Source organism: Panthera pardus, unplaced genomic scaffold (assembly GCF_024362965.1).
Source record: "Panthera pardus isolate Hobbes unplaced genomic scaffold, ASM2436296v1 HiC_scaffold_13, whole genome shotgun sequence".
NCBI lineage: Eukaryota > Metazoa > Chordata > Mammalia > Carnivora > Felidae > Panthera > Panthera pardus.
This window is the reverse complement of record NW_026526688.1, coordinates 203,196,039-203,218,522: the sequence shown is the minus strand read 5'-3', so window position 1 is coordinate 203,218,522 and position 22,484 is coordinate 203,196,039. Positions and strand designations below refer to the sequence as shown.

The 22,484-nt window shown below is 45.7% G+C and overlaps 1 protein-coding gene across 5 annotated transcripts in view; it reads left to right on the top strand.

Annotated features, from left to right (window-relative positions):
- Positions 1 to 10,014, top strand: part of RNF4 (ring finger protein 4) — a 30,940-nt gene extending 20,926 nt beyond the window's left edge. For 2 of the 5 annotated variants that reach the window (XM_019453874.2, XM_053901777.1), the window contains exons 5-8: positions 6,010 to 6,019; positions 6,429 to 6,588; positions 7,184 to 7,232; positions 7,815 to 10,014. In XM_019453874.2, coding sequence (XP_019309419.1) covers positions 6,010 to 6,019; positions 6,429 to 6,588; positions 7,184 to 7,232; positions 7,815 to 7,964 — 369 coding nt within the window. In that variant the 3' untranslated portion in view covers positions 7,965 to 10,014. Of the gene's footprint in view, positions 1 to 1,909; positions 6,020 to 6,428; positions 6,589 to 7,183; positions 7,233 to 7,814 lie in introns of those variants that run through there. The other 3 variants (XR_008421884.1, XR_008421883.1, XR_008421885.1) reach the window with 3 other exon arrangements.
- Positions 10,015 to 22,484: the final 12,470 nt, after the last annotated feature.

Below are 22,484 nucleotides of genomic sequence, written 5' to 3'. Positions count from 1 at the left end.
CTGTGTGGCTTTAACGTGTATTTCCTTGATTCTTCTTAGGGTTGAACACTTTTTCATGTTCATTAGTGGTTCATTTTCCTCTTTTGTGAAGTGTCTGTAAAAATCTTTTTTTTTTTTTTTAATTTTTCGTTAATGTTTTTATTTATTATTGAGACAGAGACACAGCACGAGTGGGGGAGGTGCAGAGAGAGAGGGAGACACAGAATCAGAAGCAGGCTCCAGGCTCTGAGCTGTCCGCACAGAGCCCGACGCGGGGCTCGAACTCATGGATTGAGATCATGACCTGAGCCAAAGTCAGACGCTCAACCGACTGAGCCACCCAGCTGCCCCTGTAAAAATCTTTTTACCCACACGTTGTACATACAACTTTTACAATAGCTGGAGAAATTGATCTAGAACAGAGCAACTCCTTGTCTTCTCCCCATTCCTTGCCCCCATTTGGTTGTCTGCCTTGTGGGGTTTTTTAGACCTCATTTTTATTTTTATTTTATTTTATTTTTTTTTAAGTAGGCTCAACTCCCAACGTGGGGTTTGAATTCAAAAGCTGGAGCTCAAGAGGCACATACTCTACCATTTGAGCCAGCCAAGCACCCCTTCCTGCTTTATTTTGTTTTACAAGTGACAAATATGAGCTTGCTGTTAGGTTTTCTGTCTTCTCAAATGTTTGCCTTTTTGATTTATGTAAAGAGGTTCTTAATTTTAATAGTTGGATTTATCAATTTGCTGAAGAAAATTTCATATAAAAATGTTGCTGTATTCTGACAGTTACTGTTTTGCCTTCTGCAAGTAGGTCTGTAACCCACGTGAATTGCCTTTCGTGTGTGGTTCTAGGGGGGCGTCTTTAGCCCCTCTCAGTAAAGTCTTACAGTGTTCCTTTTAGTTCTGCAAGTCTTTTGTTAGAAGAGTTACTCCTAGATACATGCAATATTAGGAAACTACTAAAAATGGTATAAAGTTTCTTTCTCTTTTTTGTTATTTGCTAATTGATTTTATCTATTGACTTTTCTCAGTCTAGCAATTCTTAATCTGTAAGTCTTTTAGATTTCTGTATGCACAGAACAAATTTTGGTTCTTTTCTACTTTTTTTTCTTACCTTAACACCCTGGCGAAAGAAAATTCAGCACTGGCTGAATAAAAATGGTGACAGTCCCGGACATTCTTGTCTCATCCCAAATCCGAAGGAATCTTGTCAGACTTCAACCATTAAATAAGCCCTCTGCGGTAGGTTTTGTTGCTGCTGTTCACGTCCTTTACAGATTGGAGAAATTCCCATTTCCTGTTGGTCTGCAAGTTTTGTCATGAATCATGTACTGAATTTTAACACTTCATAGAAGGATAATTTTTCCCCTTTCATATGTTGAAGTGGAGAAGTCAAGAATTTCATTGGTTTTCTCCATTGGTTTTCTCTGTGCACCATCAGCACAGAGCCCAGTGTAGGGCTTGAACTCACGAACCATGAGACCACGACCTGAGCCAAAACCAAGAGTCAGATGCTTGACTGACTGAGCCACTCAGGTGCTTCACATTGATATTAATGTTAAACCAACTAAATATTGTGGATGTGATATTTTCTTTTTATATATTTCCAGATTCTGTTTGCCAATATTTTATATATACGATTTTTGCACCTTTTTAAAATTTTTTTATTTTTTAGAGAGAGAGAGAGAGTGGGGGTGGGGACAGAGGGAGACACAGGCTTCAAGCTCTATGAGCTGTCAGCACCGAGCCAAGGTGGGGCTCGAACTTAACGAACTGCGAGATCATAACCTGAGCCAAAGGTCGATCTGTCTAAAATTTTCACTTTTATTGGTATAAATTTGTTTGTAATGTCTTAATGTTCTGTGGAATCTGTAGTGATGTCTCCTTTTCCATTTCTGATTTCAGTTATTTGTGTTTTCTGTCTTTTTAGATTAGTATCACCAGAGGTTTATTAGATCTTTCAGAGAACCAACTTTTAGCTTTGTGGATCCTTTCTCTTGTAAGTTTTTTTCATTCATGGTTGCTTCTTTCTTTGAGTTTATTTTGCTGTCTTTCTAACTTACTAATTTTCATCATTTCTTTTCCAGTAAATGCATTTAAGATTATACTTTTTAAGCTATATCCTACAAATTTTGTTATTAGTATTTTACATTCAATTCAACATATTTATCAAACTTGTTTTTTAACTTTGAAACATTGGGGATTTTCTTTATTTCCTTTGTTGTTGTTACTGATTCTTTGAATTACTGCATTATTGGTCAGAAAAAACATTCCATGTGTCAGTTCTTTGGTAATTCCTGAGACTTGCTTTGAACCTGGCCTGCACAAAGCAGCTGGCCTTCCCTAGATAACCTGCCTGGGCTTTGGTTTCTCTGTGAGGCTTTCAAATGTAGGCTTCAATTTATTTTATTTTATTTTTTTAATTTAATGTTTATTTTTGAGAGAGAGACAGAGTGTGAGCCAGGGAGGGGCAGAGGGGAAGGAAGACACAGAATCGGAAGCAGGCTCCAGGCTCCGAGCTGTCGGCACAGAGCCCAATGCGGGGCTTGAACTCAAAAACCATGAGATCATGACCTGAGCTGAAGTCAGACGCTTAACCGACTGAGCCACCGAGGAGTTCCAGGCTTCAATTTTTCAAGAATCTTCTGTATTTTTTTTTCCTCTGGATTAATTGTATTGCCTTTAGTTTGAACAAATAATTTTTTGGGGATATATCTTTTTTTAAAAGTATGTATGTTTTATCTTGTTTTGGTGGTTTTCAGTGGGAAATTTGGTGGAAATACTAGCCTGCCATTTATTGGAAACCTCTGCTCGTATTTTCCATCCTTCTGCCTTCTTAGCTGGGGTAGTAGGTGAGTTCAGGTTTTCAGGGCACTTTTCTTTTAAAGTCAGGTTGGTTTCCCTGAAATCTCTTTGTGATGTGTTTCCATGGTGTGCCTATGAGTCACACTATTCGTGTTACACTCCATACCTGCCTATTTTCATTCATGAGACTGGAAAGAATCTGCTTAACTGAAGCTCCCTTGCAGGCAGGGACAGAGTCCTGTCCATCTCTAGGGGAATAGTCAAGGGCCCGAGGGGCACCTGGTGACTTCATAATCGTGTAAGAAAGAAGGGCTGGCCACCATGGCCAGGAACGAGGGAATTGGTTGTCTGTGGTGCTGGAGGGGCTGCTTACTGTGACTGCGATGTTCGTGACAGGCCCGGTGTTCCTGGGCCTCCCGGCAGGGCCGCACTAACAAATCCGTCACTGCGGGCTGCGTGCAGCGGTTGGATCCAAAGAGCAGCTGCTTTCGTGCACAGTGGGTGGAGGTGGCTGTTTTCCCCAGTACAGCAGCATGCCAAGTGGGGAGGCTGCCTGAAGGAAGCGGCTTGCTGAGCTCTTGGCCGCGTAGGCATTCTTAGAAATGCCAGGGCTCCACTTGCATGCAGAGGACCCCAGGCTGCCTGTCTCAGTCCCGTTATTTCACCCAGCGTATTCTTGCAGCCCCCGGAGGTGCCTAGAATGCCAGGGGTTGCGTCTACTGGTAGGAGGAGGGCTTGACCAGAAGCCTGTGACATGGGTGTCCGCACTTGTGGGTGTTCTAAGGCCCACCTGTGCTTCAGAAACTCAAAGGGCCTTCGCGTGACCGGCCTGGAGTCCGTGTGCCTGGTGTGAAAGCAGGCGGCAGCGGGGGTCTGCTGTGGGTTGTTCGTACTCCGGATGCCTCACTTGTCTCTCAGCGCTCTGCCCTGTGCTTTATTCCACAGTCAAGAATGGGAAGCCAGACCCAAAGGTGAAGCAGGCTGTGGGAGGCCACTTGCCACAGTACTGACTCAGCTGTTCAGACCAGGGGGTTGGGGAGTTGGTGTTTTGTTGCTTTTAAAGGCCTCTTGGCCACATGAGAGGCTCCAGAGCTGCCCTCCTCTCCCCACCAGGCAAGCGCTGTGTGACCTTCAGGGCCACAACTATGAGGAAGGGCCGTTCCAGGGTGCTCGCGGGCACCTTAAAGGGGTTCTGGAATTTGATATGGTTCAGCTGCTGGCTGGCCCAAGCACCGGGCATGGTGTCTCATGTCCCTCAGCCAGGCTGTGGTGCCATTGTTTTCTGCCCTTTGGGCAAGAAGCTTCATCTCTGAGGTTTTCTGTTGAGAATGGGGACCGAGTCATCACCAGTGAGGGGAGCTCTCTGGCCACTGTGTATTCGTTTACCCAGTGGTTAGGTAAGGAACACCTGTGCTGAGCCTTGGACTAGGCAGCCGTATGTACCTCCCCAGAGGCTGACGTTTGGCCTGAGCTTGGCACTCCCTGCAGGTGAGCTGGGTCTGACTCACAAGAGCCTGTGGAGACGTGGCTCCCACACACTGGTTTCCCGGGAGCCAGTGACGCCATATTTCTTCCAGGTGTGTCCACACTTAATCGAATGACCCATCTTGGCAAAGGAAGCGAGGCAGTGTTGGGGTGCTGGAAAGCTGGGATCGTCCCTGCCCACAGCAGATTTTCCTTCTGTTCTTGGTTAAATTCAGAGCTCCCTTTCTGTAGACTTCATGGGGACTGCACCTCCTGTCAGCCCAAGCTTTTTTTCTAGTAAATATCCCAATAATGAGATTGACGGTCCCCCACTTTCATAGTTCCGCAGTCCAGCCTCCTCTAGGGGGAGGTGGGGGTGCCTTCAGTAGTAATGTGGGTTATGTTCTCATCCGCAAAATGAAGATCTTTATGCTTAGACCCTCCTTTCTGGGATGGCTACTTGTATCTGTCATGGTTCAGGTTGGAAAACTGAATCCGCTCTAGTTCTAAAGCATAAATGGATTTTAATACATGGGAGGAGATGCTTCTTGGTGTTGAAAGGGCTGGAGGAGCAGGACTCTAGGAATAACCCCAGACATCTTGGCCTTGACCCACCATGGGACCGTTACCTCCGCCCCAAGCAGAGGGTCAGGAGATGGGAGCCATCACCTGCACTGATCTCCTTGGGTTCAAGGAACCAATACCTTAACCCCTTGCTAGGGAGGAGGGGCCTGGGCCAAGGACACTGCGGCCTGGGCCAGGACTGCCTGTTGATATTGCCAGCCGTGTCCATCTCCAGCGGCTGAAATTGGTGCTGTCTCACTGGTGGAACTTAGTTTGTGTCCAGAATCCCTGCCACGAGGAGTTGGGATGGAAAGAGCTTCTGGTTTCTGCAGGGCAGGACAGCATGCCCTCTGCCATGGTGTCGGCCGAAGAGAGGTGGGCAGTGGGGCTTTCCTGAAATAGGTTATGGCCTGTGACGAACAAGAGGAAGAGGTGTGCCACTGGTGACACCGTAGACAGACAGGTATAGGAGCTCAGAGAGGGTTGAAGCCATGGGGTATGAAACTATTGTAGCATAGTAATCCTAGTGTAAGTTCTGCTGAGTAGCCGATGGCGGCCTCAGGTTCTCAGTAACTCGTGTGTGTTTCTGGAGAACCTGGAGTCAGGGTGGTCTCAGCCCTTCGTGTGCCACTCGTTAGTCCCTGCACGCCCTGCTCTGTTTAATTACTTGATTATATCCCAGCATGAGTACTGCACACCCTCCTCCCAGTAAAGGTTCATGGAACAAGATGCTTGTCACTGGCCCACCGGACAAGGAGAGCGTACGGACCTAGTCCTGGGCTCCGTGTCCGCGGTGAGCTGGGGCGCTGGTGCCTCTGTTCTCCAGAAGAGAAAGCCAGCAGCTCCCACATGGTGAGTAACTTTCAGGTCACGAGGCTGGCAGCTCCAAGTCACTCGGCGTGTGGCAGGCCGAGGCACACAGCGTGCCAGCTGCCAGGAGGCGGAGGCGCCCAGGATGCACCTTACTGGAGGGGAGGTGTCCAGACCTCCCGTCAGTGCTGGGCAGAGGCAGGCCCTCTCCTTGCACCTGTCCCATCCCCTGGGGTGGGGAGGCTTTACTGATCCCCTGAGGATTTTTGCATTTGAAATAAGAAATGCTTCAATTGTGTCATTTAAGATAAGTTTTTTTGAAATATACAGAGTATTTTATGTCGTACTGATGTTCCTTTTCTCTTTTGTTTTCCTCCGTTTTAATAGATTGTTGATGGTAAGTGGTTTCCTCTCTTTCATTGGGTTTGGGTGCAGAACTGATGTGGGTGAGGGGTGTAACGCCAAAGGCCTTGCCAGGCCTGTGGGTGTGAGAATGCCAGGCGGGAAGACCCCTGCAGTCAGTGCCCTGTGCTCGCTGAGAAGACAGTACCCCTAGGGTGGAGCTGTGGTCCCATCGGAGTTTAGAGAAGGCTGACCGCCTTGGACTCCCCACTGCTCAGGCACCTGCTCGTGGCAGAGGTGGGGCTCCTCCTGGGAAGACCGGAAGGTGGCCTCTGTATAGCTGGGCAGGACCTTCTGGGTGTGGTGCTGTGCCTCTCGGGTTGGCGCTGGCCTTTCCCGGTGGGAAGGGAGTGGTGAGGTGATGGGGCTGGCGACCCTGCCCTGAGTGTGGACTCCTCTCTTAGAAAGGAGGCGGCCGAGGAGGAACGCCAGACGGCCACGCCAGGACCATGCCGACAGCTGTGTGGTGAGCAGTGATGACGAGGAGGTGTCCAGGGACAGAGATGTGTACGTGACCACCCACACTCCTAGACACGCCAGGGAGGAGGCAGCCGCAGGACTCAGGTGCCAGCCCCCACCAGCCTGCTTCCTCACCAGAAGCCTCTGGCCCCGTGGGTCCCCTCGTCCCCTGGAGAGGGGAATCCTCTCTCCCCCCACCTCCATTTCTCAGGGGGTAGACCATTGGAAATACTGGACCTTGCCCAAGCTCTGTGAGCCCATGGCTTGAGAAAGTCTTCTTGGAGCAGCTGCCCAGCAGCTGGGGACAGGCGGGGCTGGATTCAGAGCTGGTTCAGCCATTCCTGGAGGGACGAGGGTGTGCCCGGCATGGGCAGGGTGGGTGTGGACATCCCTGGGCCACCTGCTGTGAAGGACAGATCCAGTGGCTTCCCGTGTCCTGCACTAGGAATGCTCAGAGGGGCTGAGCACAGCCCCTGCCCCAGATGGGGAGGCAGAGAGTACAGCCTGGGTCGGGGAGGACAGGCGTCTTCTCTTGTTCCCCTCTCGCCTCCCTGCTGCGCCCCCCTTGGGGCAGCTGGCCTTCTTGGGGGGCTTCCGATGCCTGTGCTAAGGGGGGATCTGGGCTGCTTCTGTGAAGCCACTCTGAGGGATTGAATGGTGGGGGTTGCTGAGGAACTGACCCGAAGCCCTGTGATTGTAGGCCCTCTGGTACTGTCAGCTGTCCGATCTGCATGGACGGGTACTCTGAGGTAAGCCGGCTCTGCCGTGTCTTCCTGGCTCCTGGTGTCCACACTGCTTCAGTGGAAGAAGTGGGCGGAGAGGATCTTCTCGTTAGGTGGCATTTGACACCTCTGTTCTGCAGTCCGGCGTGGCCGCTGTGTGTGGCCTGTCACACATCTGTGTGTGAGGGGAGAACGTGCCGGCTTCTCTTTGGGCCCTGCAGCCTTCAGCCCTGACCCCCGTTGAGCACACCAGTCCTGTGTGTTTCCTGTCCCAGCCTAAGCAGAAGCTGCCGGTATTTCCCGTGGCCCCTGCGCCCCCCAGCACCTCCCTGTGTGCCCGCACGGCAGCCCTGGGCCTCAGCAGGCCTGTGGATGTGGGCACCTGGGGTCCCTGCAACCCTTGGGTGGCTGCTGCCGGGAGAGTGGCTCCCGCCTCTGCCCTGGGCCTTAGAGACCCTGTCGTAGTCGCCTGACGCTGCAGGGCGAGTGGGTGTGTTCAGTCCTGCAGAGCTGCCCAGCCCTTCTTCCCCTTGTCACAGCAGAAGTGGGGCTCTCTGCCGCTGTGGGACCAGGGCACACGTGAAGGCTGTTCCTTCTTGTGTTTTCTAGATTGTACAGAACGGACGTCTCATCGTTTCTACAGAATGCGGCCACGTCTTTTGTAGCCAGTGCCTCCGTGACTCCCTTAAGAATGCTAACACTTGCCCAACTTGCAGGAAAAAGATCAACCACAAACGATACCACCCCATTTATATATGAAGTGTGGAGAGTGTCAGGAGAGGCAGACGGACAGACAGCCGGGCTAGGTCCTCCACTAAGCCTTTCATGGCTTCTCTGCCTCGATTTCCTGAGCTCAGAAAGACTATTTCAGAGCCAACGTCTGATATGTAAACTGCTCTTTTGTTTCAAACCCGCTCTTAAACCCTTTCGTTACCTCCGGTTTACTGCGGTGGAGCTGGAGCCAGGGCCCAGGCGGGGGCCCCCACCTCTGCCCCCCCGGGCATCCTGGTTCCAGGGTAGGAAAGAGGGAGTTAGGCACATCGGAGTTGAGAATTGTGGTTCCAGCCTCTCTCTGGAGCCTGCATGTCTGCCAAGAAATTTTCCCCTTTTGGAAAGTCCGCCCCAGCTTCCTCCTGGCAGTGTCATCAAGGGGCTGGCCCGGCTCTCCCAGGCGGGCTCTGTCGTCCCTGGCGTCAGTCCGCCTCGGCGACCGAGCTAGACCAGGTCCATCTGGCCCGAGGACCACAGGTGTGAGCACAGCCCTAGAGAGACCCACCACCGGGCGTTTTTCTTCCCTGGCGAGTCTGGGGTGCCCCGTGACTCCACCCACACCTCAGCAGTGATGTGCGGGATGCTGCAGACCAGGAGACTCTCTACAGGGCAACTCCCGGTTTCCTAAGAACGAAATGTGCAATAAAGCCTGTTCTTTGCCTACTTTCCAGCAGCACAGGAGATGTAGCACTGTTAGCGTCCCCTCAGAGGCCTCCTGTTGCCCGTGGAGCGGTGCCTGTCACATCCCGTCCTATTCGCCACCTGTTCTCAGGAACTTAGCCCGTGCCCCATAGTTTTTCACCTGGTGCAGGCCGTGCAAGGTATATAGGGCAGACATGTGGTTGGATATCCTCTCTCTTTTCCGATCAGATCTGTCCTGTGTTCGCCACATGCCCTCTGGTCCTCAGTTCCCACTGCCTAATGTCCACTCGAGTGTAAAGACAGAGCTGGTGGCAGTACGTGAGGCCTTACCAGCCACCCACATCCCTGCTGTTGTCCAAGTCAGCTCCCCTGAGTTTCAAAGAGTTCGGCCCACCTGATACTAGTTGGGCTCCGCCTTGGCTTTCACCCACACCCCCCACACCGGCTGACATTCATTTCAGAAGCTGCTCTTCTGACCTTTCGGGCTTTTGACTGCTCCATAGGTTTGGTTGGCAAAGTATGGCGGCCTCTTCTCCCCAAGCGACCCAGATAACACGCTCTGCTCAGCTCCCTCGGTGTGAACATCTTGGTCCTCAAGGAGGCAACAGGGTGACCTGACTGCCCCTCACGGCACAGGGCCTGGGGGCGGCCAGCAGGGGAGAGGCCTTGCTGCGGCCGCCCGCCTTGGCCTCTGCACCCTCCTCAGAGGGCTTCTAGCCAAACCACCAGCCTCTTCGTGTGAAACAGCTGCAAGGTGGGGAAGGGGCCTTCTCTGGCTTTGCTAGCAATAACTGACCTTCAGTTTACCCTTCTGAAGGAGCAGGGACTCGGCACGGAATTCACTTTAAACGGGGCTGAAGGAGTGTCCCTCCTCTGTGTGAAAAAAAATTTGTTTTATTCTTCATTCTGACTTTTAACTATTTGGCTCACTTCTGGTTAATTTGGATGAAAGTAATAATTTTCTACTTGGAGTCAAGGAGGGCAGGACGTCAGTTCCCATCGGCCTGATGCTGGGTGTGTCTGCCCTCTGATTGGACATCATTGCCTTTAAGTTCCTCTGGGCTTCATGGAACCTCTTTTGTTCTGTGCCAACAGTGCCCAGACTTCAGAACCCAGGATGACCGTGCAGCCCAAATCTCCTTTAAGTTTTGTGCTTAAGGACAAATGGTTGATTATTAGGTTGTATTCCTTCATACTAAATTGGGAAAGATGTTTAGTTTCTACTATTCAGAAACTGCAAAATAGGTTGGTAAGAAAAAGAACCATTTTCTTTTCTTCATTGTACATAGTTCAGATCTTTCTTTGTTACATTTAAACTATATCCATGTACATCAGTCTGTTTTTGACTCCTCTACTAGTGTTACAGATGGAAATAAAATCATTAATTTGAACCAGATCTCTTTAGTGCATTCATTTGCTCTTTGGGATGGATTTTCTCCCCCTTTGTGCAAGATGTGTGATTCCTGTCTGCCTCAGGTTTAGCCTGTTCTGTCCACATGTGCAGGAAAGTTGTTTGTGTGGCTACCGATCCAGAAACCAGCAGGCCAGACCAGAGGTCATTCCTGGGAGTGGAACCACAAGCCCAAGCCCTGGAATCCTTGATCAGGCAGGATTAATCTGCACCTCTGCTCTAGGAAACGTGGCTGGCTGCAGGGGAAGAGCTGTGAGCCGCGTGGACTCAGATGGACCCGGGAGTCTGACGGCCCGGTGCCCCTCCCTGCCTCAAGCACCCGGACACAGACTTTGCCTTCCACGCCTGGGTGGGGGCCCAGGAGAGCATGGCGTGCCCCAGGTGATCGGTGCCGGAACAGGTGGGACGAGGGAGTGAGTGGGCTGGTGGTGGTGGTAGAAGAGCTTGCCTCCACCTATCCCCACGCCTGTCCAGGGGCCCCAGAGACCGAGATTAGAGGCACACGATCGTGCTGAATCTCAGAGGCCCACCTTCAGCTGGAGACCAGATCGATCAGAGGAAACTGCAGTTACTCAGACACTCCCTGCACATTTCGTCACGCCCCAGCATTGCAGTTGGCTCTGGTGGGTATCGAGTAAACCCATGGATATTGCTGCCCTTCTGGGGTATGCATTCCTTGAGGGAGACTGTCCCATCAAGCCAGTGAAAAGTCAAAACTTGGAGGTCAGGTACGGGAGTCCCCGGGATAGCAAGAAGGGACGCTGAGCTGCAGTCTTCGAGGTCCAAAAGCGTTCTAGGGGAAGGGGAGGTGATGTACGTTCCTTCTCTAATGTACACCAGGGTATGCCAGCCTTGCATTTCTTGGATAAACCCATCTTGTTCATGGTATCTTGTCTTTTTGTTTTACAGTATTTGGCTCATGGTTCCTTAAGATCCATGTTACACGTTACAATGACCTGCCGTTGTCCTACTCTGTCTTTGCCAGGTTTTGGTTTCAAAGTAAGGTTAGTTCCTACGGAGAGACTACAGAGTGTTCTCTGTATCCTGATTTTGAGTTACTCCTTGACTGAAGTGGAGCTCATAAGTATTAGCTCTGAACTGTTGCTTTCATTGAGGAAAGATTTTAAAATACTGATGTGTTTTTCCCATGTTTGAGAATTCACTCTTTGTCTGTTAAGTCACAGGTTTCTGGGAATTCATGCATTTCATCTCTACAAGATGTTGGCATAAGGTTGTTCATAGTATCCTCTTAGAAGCTAATTAATAGCTGCAGCAATTTTTTTTTTTTATCGTTAATCAGTTTTGTCAGTTTTATGTTGTGTATATGTTAACTCCAGTATCCAAAGTCTTTGTGGCTCTCACTAATGATTTCTTCGTGTGTCTCGTGAACTTTTTCTCCCTTATTTTGAGCCCACGTAAATTGGTACACAGTCCGAAAACTATTTGAGAACTGGATTGAAAGTGGGTTGCTCCAGAAAGTATTTGCCTTTGCTTTTATGAGGTATTTAAGGTTGTTAACCAACACAAGGGCGTTCTATTTATCTTTTATGCTGTGGAATATAGCACACAAAAGAGCACACTTCACTGAATTACCTCAAAAGTATAGCTCAGTGAATTACCGTAAGTCACATGCCCATGAACCAACCACAACAACAAACAGAATGTTGTTGCCACTTTAGAAGCTCCCACTTGTCCTTCCTCCCTGTCAGTACACGCTGCCTTCTGTCCCGGGGGAATCGCTATACTGACTTTGATGGCAAGGACCGCTTTGACTCTAATTCTGGTTTAATTACCAAAACATGCAACCTTAACCACGTAATTTTGTTTGACCTGTTCTTTGAGCTTCAGACAGCTGAAACTATTTGATATGCACTGGGGTTGGGGCTCCTGTTCCTCGGTGTTACATTTGTGAAATGCATTCATGTCATGCACAGTATTCATTTTGTTTGCTGCATGGTATTTCTGCAGACGACTATGCTTCAGTTTATCCATTCTTTCAGTCATTTCAGTGTTGGGGCTATTAATAGCCCAGAGTGAACATTCTGTGTGTCTTTTGGTGCAGTTTTGCTACCATACCTGTTGGGCATATACTTACCTGTAGAATTACTGGCTTACGGGGTATGAACATTTCAGGAAAACCCACAAATAAGTGGAAATTAAACCACACTTTTTTTTTTTAATTTTTTTTTAACGTTTATTTATTTTTGAGACAGAGAGCATGAACGGGGGAGGGTCAGAGAGAGGGAGACACAGAATCTGAAACAGGCTCCAGGCTCTGAGCTGTCAGCACAGAGCCCGACGCGGGGCTTGAACTCACGGACCGCGAGATCATGACCTGAGCCGAAGTCGGCCGCCTAACCGACCGAGCCACCCAGGCGCCCCTAAACCACACTTTTAAACAACCGGTGGGGTCAAAGAAGAAATCACAGCGGACATTAGAACATACCTCGAGAAGAAAGACAATGTGACCTTAACAAAACTTAAGGGGTGTGGTGAAAGCAGTGCCTAGGGGTTGCTTACAGCTATAAATGTATACATTAAAAGAGGAAGTCAAATCAATAACTTAATTGTATGTCTTAAAGAACTAGAAAAAGAACAGCAAACTAAACCAAAGCTAGAAGAAAGGCAATAACAAAGATTAAAGCAGAGATAAAGGAATTTGACAGTGGAAGACAGAAAACCAAGGACACCAGAAGTTGTTTCTTTGAGAAGATCAAGGACGTTGGCAAGTGTTTAGCTAGACAAAGAACAAAATTGCTAAAATCAGCAATGAAAGAGAGGACATTACTGAACTTTACGGAAGTATGGAGGCTTATAAAATACTACTAAGAACATCTGTAAAATTGGGTAATGTAGATGAAATGGATAAGTTCCTAGAGATACAAACTACCAACACGGACCCCAAATAGAAAATAAGAGTGGGCCTGTGCAAAGTGAGACTGAAGCACTGAAAGTGCAAGACCAAATGGCTTCACTAGTAAATTCTGTCAAACACACAGAAGACGACTCTCTTGGATTCTAACAAAAAACTCAAGAGAGCACCTCCTAACTCATTCTGAGGTCGGTATTATCCGGATACCAAAGCCACACAAAGACACTACAGGACAAGAAAACTGCAGAGTAATATCTCTTAGGAATACGGATGCAGAAATTTTTTTGAGAGAGAAAGCACAAGTGGGGGAGGGGCAGAGAGAGAATCCCACGCAGACTGTGCACCGTCCATGCAGGTCCCGATGTGGGGCTCGAACTCACGAAACTATGAGATCATGACCTGAGCAGAAACAAAGTTGGATGCTCAGCCGACTGAGCCACCCAGGCGCCCCTGGATGCAGAAATCTTAAACAGATGGCTAGCGCAGTGAATTTAGGAGCATACTAAAAGCATTACACACCATAACCAGGTGGGTCTTTCTCCAGGCATGCAAGAGGGACTCAACCTATGGAAATCAATACAATTACTACGTTAATAGATGAGGAAAGGAAAGATAACATATGAGCCCCTCAACTGATGCAGGAAAAGTGTTTCCCAACACCCTCTCATGACAAAAACACTCAAACCGGGAACAGGAGGAAATTACCTCAACACAATAAGGGCCATATATGAAAAGCCCACGGCAAAGATACTCAATGGTAAGTCCAAGCTTTTTCCCTAAGATCAGGAATAAGACAAGGATGCTTAATTTCATCACTTCTCTCCAACATCATGCTGGAAGTTCTAGCTAAAACAATTAGGCAAGAAAGAAAAGGCATCCACATTGGAAATGAAGGAAAAGTATCTGCACACGGCACGACAGTGGAAAACTAAAGAATCCACAATACACATAAACAACTATTAGTACTTACGTGAACTCAGCAAAGTTGTAGGATATGAATTCACCAATTAGTGAATACACTGATCAATCTGAAAAGGAAATTAAAACAATTCCATTTCATAGCATCAAAAAGAGTAAAATCCTTACAGTGTACACTGAAACATTGAAAGAAACCACGACAAAATCTTGCTGAAAGAAAGAAAGCTAAGTAGAAAGATACCATATGCTCATGGATTGGGAGACTTTTCGATTGTTACGAAGGCAGTACTATCCAAAACAATACACAGAATCAGTGCAATCCCTCTCAGACACCAATGGCATTTTTTTAATAGAAATGGAAAAATCCATCCTAAAATATGTATGGAATTTCATGGGACCCAAGATAGTTAAAACAATGTTGAAAAAGAGCAAAGTTGGAAGACTTCCCAATTTGAAAACGTATAAAGGTGTAGGAATTAAACAGTATGGTGCTGGAATAGGGATAAATAAATAGATAAGTGGAATAAAATTGAGAGCCCAGAAATGATCCCTCACCTCTATGATCAAATGATCAAATGTCAACAAGGGTTTCAAGACCATTCAGTGGAGAAGTCTCTAACATGCTTGGAAAATTGGATATTCACGTGCACAAACATGAAGTTGATTGAGTCTTTAAGCCATATACAAAAATTAATACAAAATTGATCAAATACCTAAATTTAAGAGCTAAGATCATAAAATTCTTAGAAAAGGGGTGCCTGGCTGGCTCAGTAGAACATCTGACTCTTGATCTCAGGGTCATGAGTTCGAGCCCAATGTTGAGTGTAGAGCTTACTTTAAAAAAAACGCTTGTGGGGGCGCCTGGGTGGCTCGGTTGAGCAACCGACTTTGGCTCGGGTCATGATCTCACAGTTTTTGAGTTCGAGCCCTGCATCGGGCTCTGTGCTGACAACTCAGCCTGGAGCCTGCTTCGGATTCTGTGTCTCCCTCTCTCTGCCCCTCCCCCACTCATGCTCTGTCTCTCTGTGTCTCAGAAATAAGTAAACATTAAAAAAACTTAAAAAAACACATTAGGGGCGCCTGGGTGGCGCAGTCGGTTAAGCGTCCGACTTCAGCCAGGTCACGATCTAGCGGTCTGTGAGTTCGAGCCCCACGTCAGGCTCTGGGCTGATGGCTCGGAGCCTGGAGCCTGCTTCCTATTCTGTGTCTCCCTCTCTCTCTGCCCCTTCCCCGTTCATGCTCTGTCTCTCTCTGTCCCAAAAATAAATAAAAAACGTTGAAAAAAAAAATAAAAAAAAAAAACCACATTAAAAAAATTCTTGGGGCACCTGGGTGGTTCAGTCAGTTAAGCATCTGACTCTTGATTTCGGCTCAGGTCATGATCTCACAGTTCGTGAGTTTGAGCCCCAAGTCCAGCTCTGCACTGACAGCACAAAACCTGCTTGGGATTCTGTCTCCCTCTCTCTCTGCCTTCTCCCCAATCACGTTCTCTCTCTCTCTCTCTCTCTCTCTCTCTCTCAAAAATAATCATTTTAAAAAAATTCTTTGGAGAAAACATAGAGGAAAGTTGAAAACAACTTGTACAATGTGTGCAGTTGAAAAGGATTCAAGTGGAAAAAAAAGGATTCAAGTGGTAAATTTTGTATTATATTTTTCTTGGATTTGCCAATGGTTTCTTAAATATCACACCGAAAGCACAGGCGACAAAAAAGGAAAAATAGAAACATCTGACAAAGTTAAAATTTTTTGTGCCTCAAAGGAACAGTGAAAAGACAACCCACAGAATGGGAGAAAACTGCAAGCCATCTATCCTATAAGACAATAACCAGAATATTTACAGTGCTCCTACAACTCAACAAGAACAAGAAGTCAGACAACCCGATTTAAAAACTGGCAAAGTACTGCAATGGATATTTCTCCAAATAAGATAGACAAATGGAAAATAAGTACCCAAAAGGAACTCAACATCATTAGTCACCAGTGAAAAGTAAATCAAAAACCACTAAGAGATCACACTTCACACCCATGAGAATGGCTGTTATCAAAAAACAGTATTGGCAAAGATGTGCAGAAATTAGACCCCTTGTGTATTGCTGGTAGATCTATAAAATGGGGAAGCTTCTCTGAGAAAGTTTGGTGGTTCCTCAAAAAGTTAAATATAGAATTAGTACATGATCCAGCAACTCCTAGGTGGATACCCAAGAGAATTGAAAGCAGGGACTTAAACATCCCTGTACATCAGTGTTCATAGCAACATTCTTCACTATAGCCAAAAGGTGGAAACAACCCAAATGTCCATCAACAGATGAATGAGTAAAGAAAGTATAGTATATCCACACAACAGAATATTATTCAGCCTTAGAAAGAAATGAAATTCTGATACAACATGGATGAGCCTCGATACCATTATGCTAAGTGAAATAAGCTAGACATAAAAGTACAAATATTGTATGATTCCACTTACATACGGTACCTAGAATAGGCAAATTCATAGAGACAAATTAGAATAGAGGTTACCAGGGGCTGGAGGTAGAAGGGAAGGGAAGGTATCTAATAGGTACAGAGTTTCCATTTGGGATGATGAAACTTTCTGAAAATGGGTAGTGCTGATGATTGTACAACATTGCAAATGTAGCTAATGCCATTGAAATGTATGCTTGAAAAGATAAAAATGGTAGGTTTTAAAAAAAAAATTTTGCGGGGGGCACTTGGGCGGCTCAGTTGGTGGAGCATCTGACTTCGGCTCAGGTCATCATCTCATGGTTCAGGAGTTCAAGCCCCCCATTGGGCTCTCTGCTCTCAGCACAGAGCCTCTTCAGATCCTCTGTCTCCCTCTCTCTCTGCCCCTCTCCTGCTCACACTCTTTCTCTCAAAAATAAAACATTAAAAAAAAAAAAAAAAAGATTTTCCTTTTTCAGTAATCTCTACACCCAACACGGGGCTCGAACTTACAACCCTGAGACCAAGAGTCACATGCTCTACTGACTGAGCCAATCAGGCACTCCTAAAATGGTAATTTGTATATTTTACCACAATTTTTTTTAATGTTTTCACATTTATTTATTTTTGAGAGACAGAGACAGAGCGAGACAGAGCGTGAGTGGGGGAGGGGCAGAGAGAGAAGGAGACAGAATCCGAAGCAGGCTCCAGGCTCTGAGCTGTCAGCACATAGCCTGACACAGGGCTCTAACCCACGAACCGTGAGATCATGACCTGAGCCGAAGTCGGACGCTTAACCGACTGAGCCACCCAGACAATTTTTAAATAAAAAAGCTAGTATAAAATAATCTATCAGATCTCTGTATTACATAGATATAAAATCCATGTATATGTCATTTCATATATACCATTTATTATGGTCTTTATTCTTTTTCCATTTCCATCTGGAATAATTTTCCTTATGCCCAATGAACTTCTTTTAGTATTTCTTTTAGTGAATTCCTGCTGGCAATAAATTCTATTTTTGTTAATCTGAAAACGACGTTATTTTACTTTCATTCTTGCATGATATATTTTTTTCTGAGTAAAAAATTATAAGTCTTTGCCTAATATGGTTGCCATGAGCGGCATGTGGCTGTTGAGCACTTAGAACATGGTGAATCCAAATGGAGAGTGATGGGAAGTGTAATACACGTGTGGTTCTGAAGACTTAGCATGAAAAAAAAAGTATAAGATACCTTGTTAATAGTTTTATATTGGTTACATGTTTAGCTCATGATATTTTGAATATATTGCATTAAAGAAAGATTTAAAAAAAATTCTAAGCTGGTGGGGTTTTTTTGGTGTGTGTGTGTTTAATAACTAGGTCATTCAGGGGCGCCTGGGTGGCTCAGTTGGTCGGTTTGGGCATCTGACTCTTGATTTCAACCTTGGTCATGATCTCTTGGTGTGTGAGATTGAGCCCCGAGTTGGGGCTGTCAGCGCAGAGCCTCTTTGGGATTCCCTCTCTCTCCTTCTCTCTGCCCCTCCCCCGCTCACGTTTTTCTCTCTTGAGATAAATTCAACAACAGCAACAACAACAACAACAACTAGGTCATTCCGTTGTCTCCCATCTTCATTTCTGTTGCATCTAGCTGACACCTGCCTTTGAAGAGAGGTGATGATTTTCTCTGGCTAAAAGTTGTCTTTGTCTTTGTTTTCAGCAGTTTGACAATGATGTGCCTGGGTGTCAGGTTTGCTTGTATTCATCCTGCCTGGGTTCACAGGGACTCTTGAAACTGGGTGGATGTCTATCGTCAGCTTTGGAGAACTCTGCTTCTGTGGCATTCTCTCTTGCCTTTTGGGACTCCAATTACACACTGTTAGACCTTCAACTGCGTCTTATCTATTTCTTGGTCTTTTTTCTGTTTCATCAATTGTTTTTTTCTCTGTGTGCTAGTTAAGATGTTTAATACTGAATTATCTTCCAATTCATTAATCCTCTTCTGCTTTTGCTATGTCTCATCTGTTCATCTATTCTTAGTTTTAGTTATTTTTTAGTTTTAGCTAATATATTTTTTAATGTTTATTTATTTTGAGAGAGACAGGGAGAGAGAGGGGGGAGGGCGGGGAACAGAGCGCAAGAGAGATCATCTCAAGCAGGCTCTGTGCTGTCAGTGCAGAGCCTGACGTGGGGCTCAATCCCACAAACTGGCAGATCGTGACTTGAGCCAAAATCAAGAGTCGGGTTCTCAACTGACTAAACCACCCAGGCGCCCCTAGTTTTAGCTAATATTCTTACAGATTTCAATCCCCAGGTGAAATTCTCCATTATTCCATCTGTTTTTACACCTTTTTCTCTAATTTCTTGAGCACATTAATTGTAATTACTCTACAGTCTTCGCATACCAGCTCCAGTATGTGACTCGCCTACGGGTTTGTTTTTAGTCTTTTGTGTTTTTATTTTCAGTCAATTTTTTACTTTTTTATTTTGACAGGCCATGACATTTTAAAAATTGTTTTTAGAGAGAATGTGTGTGAGCAGGGGAGAGGGACAGAAGGAGGGAGGGGGAGAGAGAGAGAGAGAGTGAGAGAGAGTCCTAAGTAGGCTCCATGTGGAACCTGATGTGGGGCTCTATCCCACGACCCCAGGATCATGACCTGAGCCAAAATCAAGAGTTGGATGCTCAACTGACTGAGCCACCCAGGTGCCCCCAGGCCACAACATTTTTAGCTGAAAGCTGACCTTGAGCATAAGACGTTGTAGGGGATGCGATATCTTCCTCTGCTGGGCACATAGAGCAGGTGCCAGTCACCTCAGCCTGGTTGCACATTAAGTTATATTAAGGCTGTGTTGTCGTTCGCTAAGCTCTGTCTACTGGGTCACTTCCCACTGTCAGGATGCCACGAGAGCTTCCCAGTGAGCACTGGGGCGCCTCTCTCTGCTTAGGCCTGATCTATAATCCTTGTCTTTTCAGCTTGGTAAAATTGCCAGACCTCTACTCTGCTTCTCAGGGTCTTTCTTCATCCCAGAAGCTTTGTCTTTTAGCTTCCTGCCTACAGGGTATGAGAATTTGGCAGCGTCTTGAGAGAAAAACTGTCAGGTTCAGTAACTTATCCTCTCACTGGGATTATAGCCCCAAGTCAGTTTTGTCTTTTCACCGCAGAAGACTCCCCAGTAGTATCCTCTTTTCAGACAAAGCCTTGCTTCTCAGCTCTGTGTCCTAAGTACTGGAAAACACTCAGGGAAAAATGGACCCCCGTGCCTAGGTCTTTAGGCCCTCTCCCATTTCTTAAACATCTGTGTTTTTCTTATATTTTGTGTATGTATATACATATTTACACATATATGTATATGTATATGTGCACATACATATGTATATGTATATATATATATACATATGTATATGTATATACATATATTTACACATATATGTTCTAGTTAAATCAATAATCAGGAGTGTATCATGGTGACTCTGTTGTTCCTGTATCAGATAGTGGCTAGTGTGTTCTTTCATACCAGCCATGTATCCAATCTTTTACCTCAATTTCAGACATCAAATAACTTCAAATGTCAGGTGCTATTTTTCCTTACAGGCTTCCATCGTCCTGTTCTAATTTGGGCTGGATATTTTTTTTCAATTTTTGACTTTTTTTTTTTAACCCCTACTAGGGAGTCGTCTCACCTCCTCAACTGAACTTGTAATTATCTTTTCTCTCCTATTTTTTCTTTGTTTCTTTATTTCTTCTTCTTCTTCTTTTTTTTTTTTTTTTTTTTTTTTTTTTTTTTTAGAATGTGCAATCGGAGGGGAGGGGCAGAGAAAGAGAGAGAGAGAGAGAGAGAGAGAGAGAGAGAGAGAGAATCTTAAACAGACTCTACGCTCAGCGCAGAGACCGATCCAGAACTCAATCCCACAATCCTGGGATCAGGACCTGAGCCGAAATCAAGAGTCAGACGCTCAACTGACTGAGCCACCCAGGCCCCCTTGCTCCTATTTCCATCTGCCTTTTTCTGCTTTTTGTATAATCTTAACTTTATCTTCTAACCCAACTGCTAGTTTTCTTTTACAGTTTTGGTTATACATTTAATTTCCAAGCCGTTCTCCATCACTCTCAAGATTGGGTGACCCTTGAGGTCACATGTCTGTTATAAGACAGAGGAGAGAGACTTAACAGTCTCAGGCGTATGTGGGAACTAGACCTATGGGCATACCTTATTTTACTGTGCCTCGCTTCAGCGAGCTTCATCTATGCTGAGTCTTTTACAAATTGAAGGTGTGCAGCAACCCTGTGTCAAGCAAGTCTGTTGGCCCCATTTTTCCAGAACTGTTTGTTCAGTCACGTTTTGGAAATTCTCACAACATTTCAAACTGTTTCATTATTATTGTATTTGTTGCGGTAACCTGTGATTACAACTCACTAAAAGTTCAGGTGATGGTTAACATTTTTGGGCAGCAAAGCATTCTTAAATTAAGGTATGGCATTTTTTTTTTTTTTTTTTTTTGTATACAAAATGCTATTGCACATTTAACAGACTATAGTGTACTGCAAACATAACTCTTATACTGGGAAACCAGAAGTTTATTTGACTCACAGTTTTAGGACATTGTGCAGCGGTCTGGAACCAAACACCCACTATCTCCCAGGTATGCCTGTCCTGGTACTTTAGGGTTTGTTGTCATGTTACAGTCTGTTTACCTGAAAAATGCAGTTTGAATCTCCAGAATTGTTGTCCATATAATTCTACATTGTATGTGATTTTCTTTCAGAATTTTGAAATCCACGCTCCACTATCTAGCACCAAATGTTGTTACTGCTAAGACGTTTAGTGAGAAATTTTCCCTGTGTCTTTTTTTTTTTTTTTAACATTTATTTAGCTTTGAGAGACGAGAGAGAAACAGAGCGTGGGGGGGGGGTGGTGCAGAGAGAGAGGGGCACAGAAACTGAAGCAGGCTTCAGGCTCTGAGCTGCCAGCACAGAACCCGATGCGGGGCTCGAACCCACTGACGGTGAGATCATGACCTGAGCTGAAGTCGGACACTCAACCCACTGAAGCACCCAGGCGCCCCCCTCCCTTTTTTTTAAAAATATGACTTCCTCTTTTTCTTTCTGCATGTTTTAGGCCGTTTTATTTATCTCTGACTTTCTACAATTAGTCACCATCCTCGGTGGACTCTTTCAACCTGGACACTCAAGTCTTTATTTCTGGTAAACTGTATTTCTTTCCAAAGTTATTTCCCTCCACTTTTCCCCCTAGAACCTTTAGAAAGTTGTGGGATCTCCTGGTTTGAACTTTTATAAGTCTCATTTCTCTCCAAGAAATGTTTTCTGTATCTTTTTGTTCTACTTTCTGGATAACTTCCTGGACATTATCTTGCAATGCTTCTGCCGAATTTCTTTTACAATTTTGCCTATATTTTTAGTTTCCAAGACTATTTTCTTAAATATCTTTCAGGACATTAGCAGCTTTTTGAAAATTTTCTGATTCCTTCCATTAACGCTTTCTTTGCCTGTCCCTTTCATACACGTTGTTTTTTAATCTGTGCTTGAGCCTTTTTTTTTTTTTTAATGTTTATTTTTGAGAGAGACAGAGTCAGAGCGGGAGCAGGGAGGGGCAGAGAGGGAGACACGGAACCCGAAGCAGGCTCCAGGCTCTGAGCTGTCAGCACAGGGCCTGATGTGGGACTCAAACTCATGAACTGCGAGATCATGACCTGAGCCAAAGTCGGCCGGTTAACCGCCTGAGCCACCCAGGTGCCCCTGTGCTTGAGCTGTTTCTTAAATGACTGGTGATCCTTGACTGTTTCTCATGTTTACAAGCTGATTAGAAGCTCCACGTGGGTAGTTTATTGACCTACAGACTTCAATTTAGGGTGAGCGTCAAGAACGGCCTGATTATTTGCTATCCCCAAACAATATAGTATGTATGTTCGTATCTGTCCTCACGTTGTTAAGTTTCTGCAGAGAATTCCCTGTGCCCTGCTTGGGGACAGAAGCTTGCTGCTATGGTTCTGCTTGGGGCAAAGAAATGGCCTGAGCAGAGGTGTCCAACCGTTCTTTCTACAGACTTAATAAAGCCAGAAATTAGAAAAGGCTTTCATTGTTATGTAATGCTTACGGGTTATGAATTGTGAAATAACGAACTTATCTAATTTTTTGTTAAAAGTTGTCCTGTGTTATTAGTGCGTATTCATATCTTGGTCAACAATATTTATTAAAAAAAATTTTTTTTTAAGTTTATTTATTT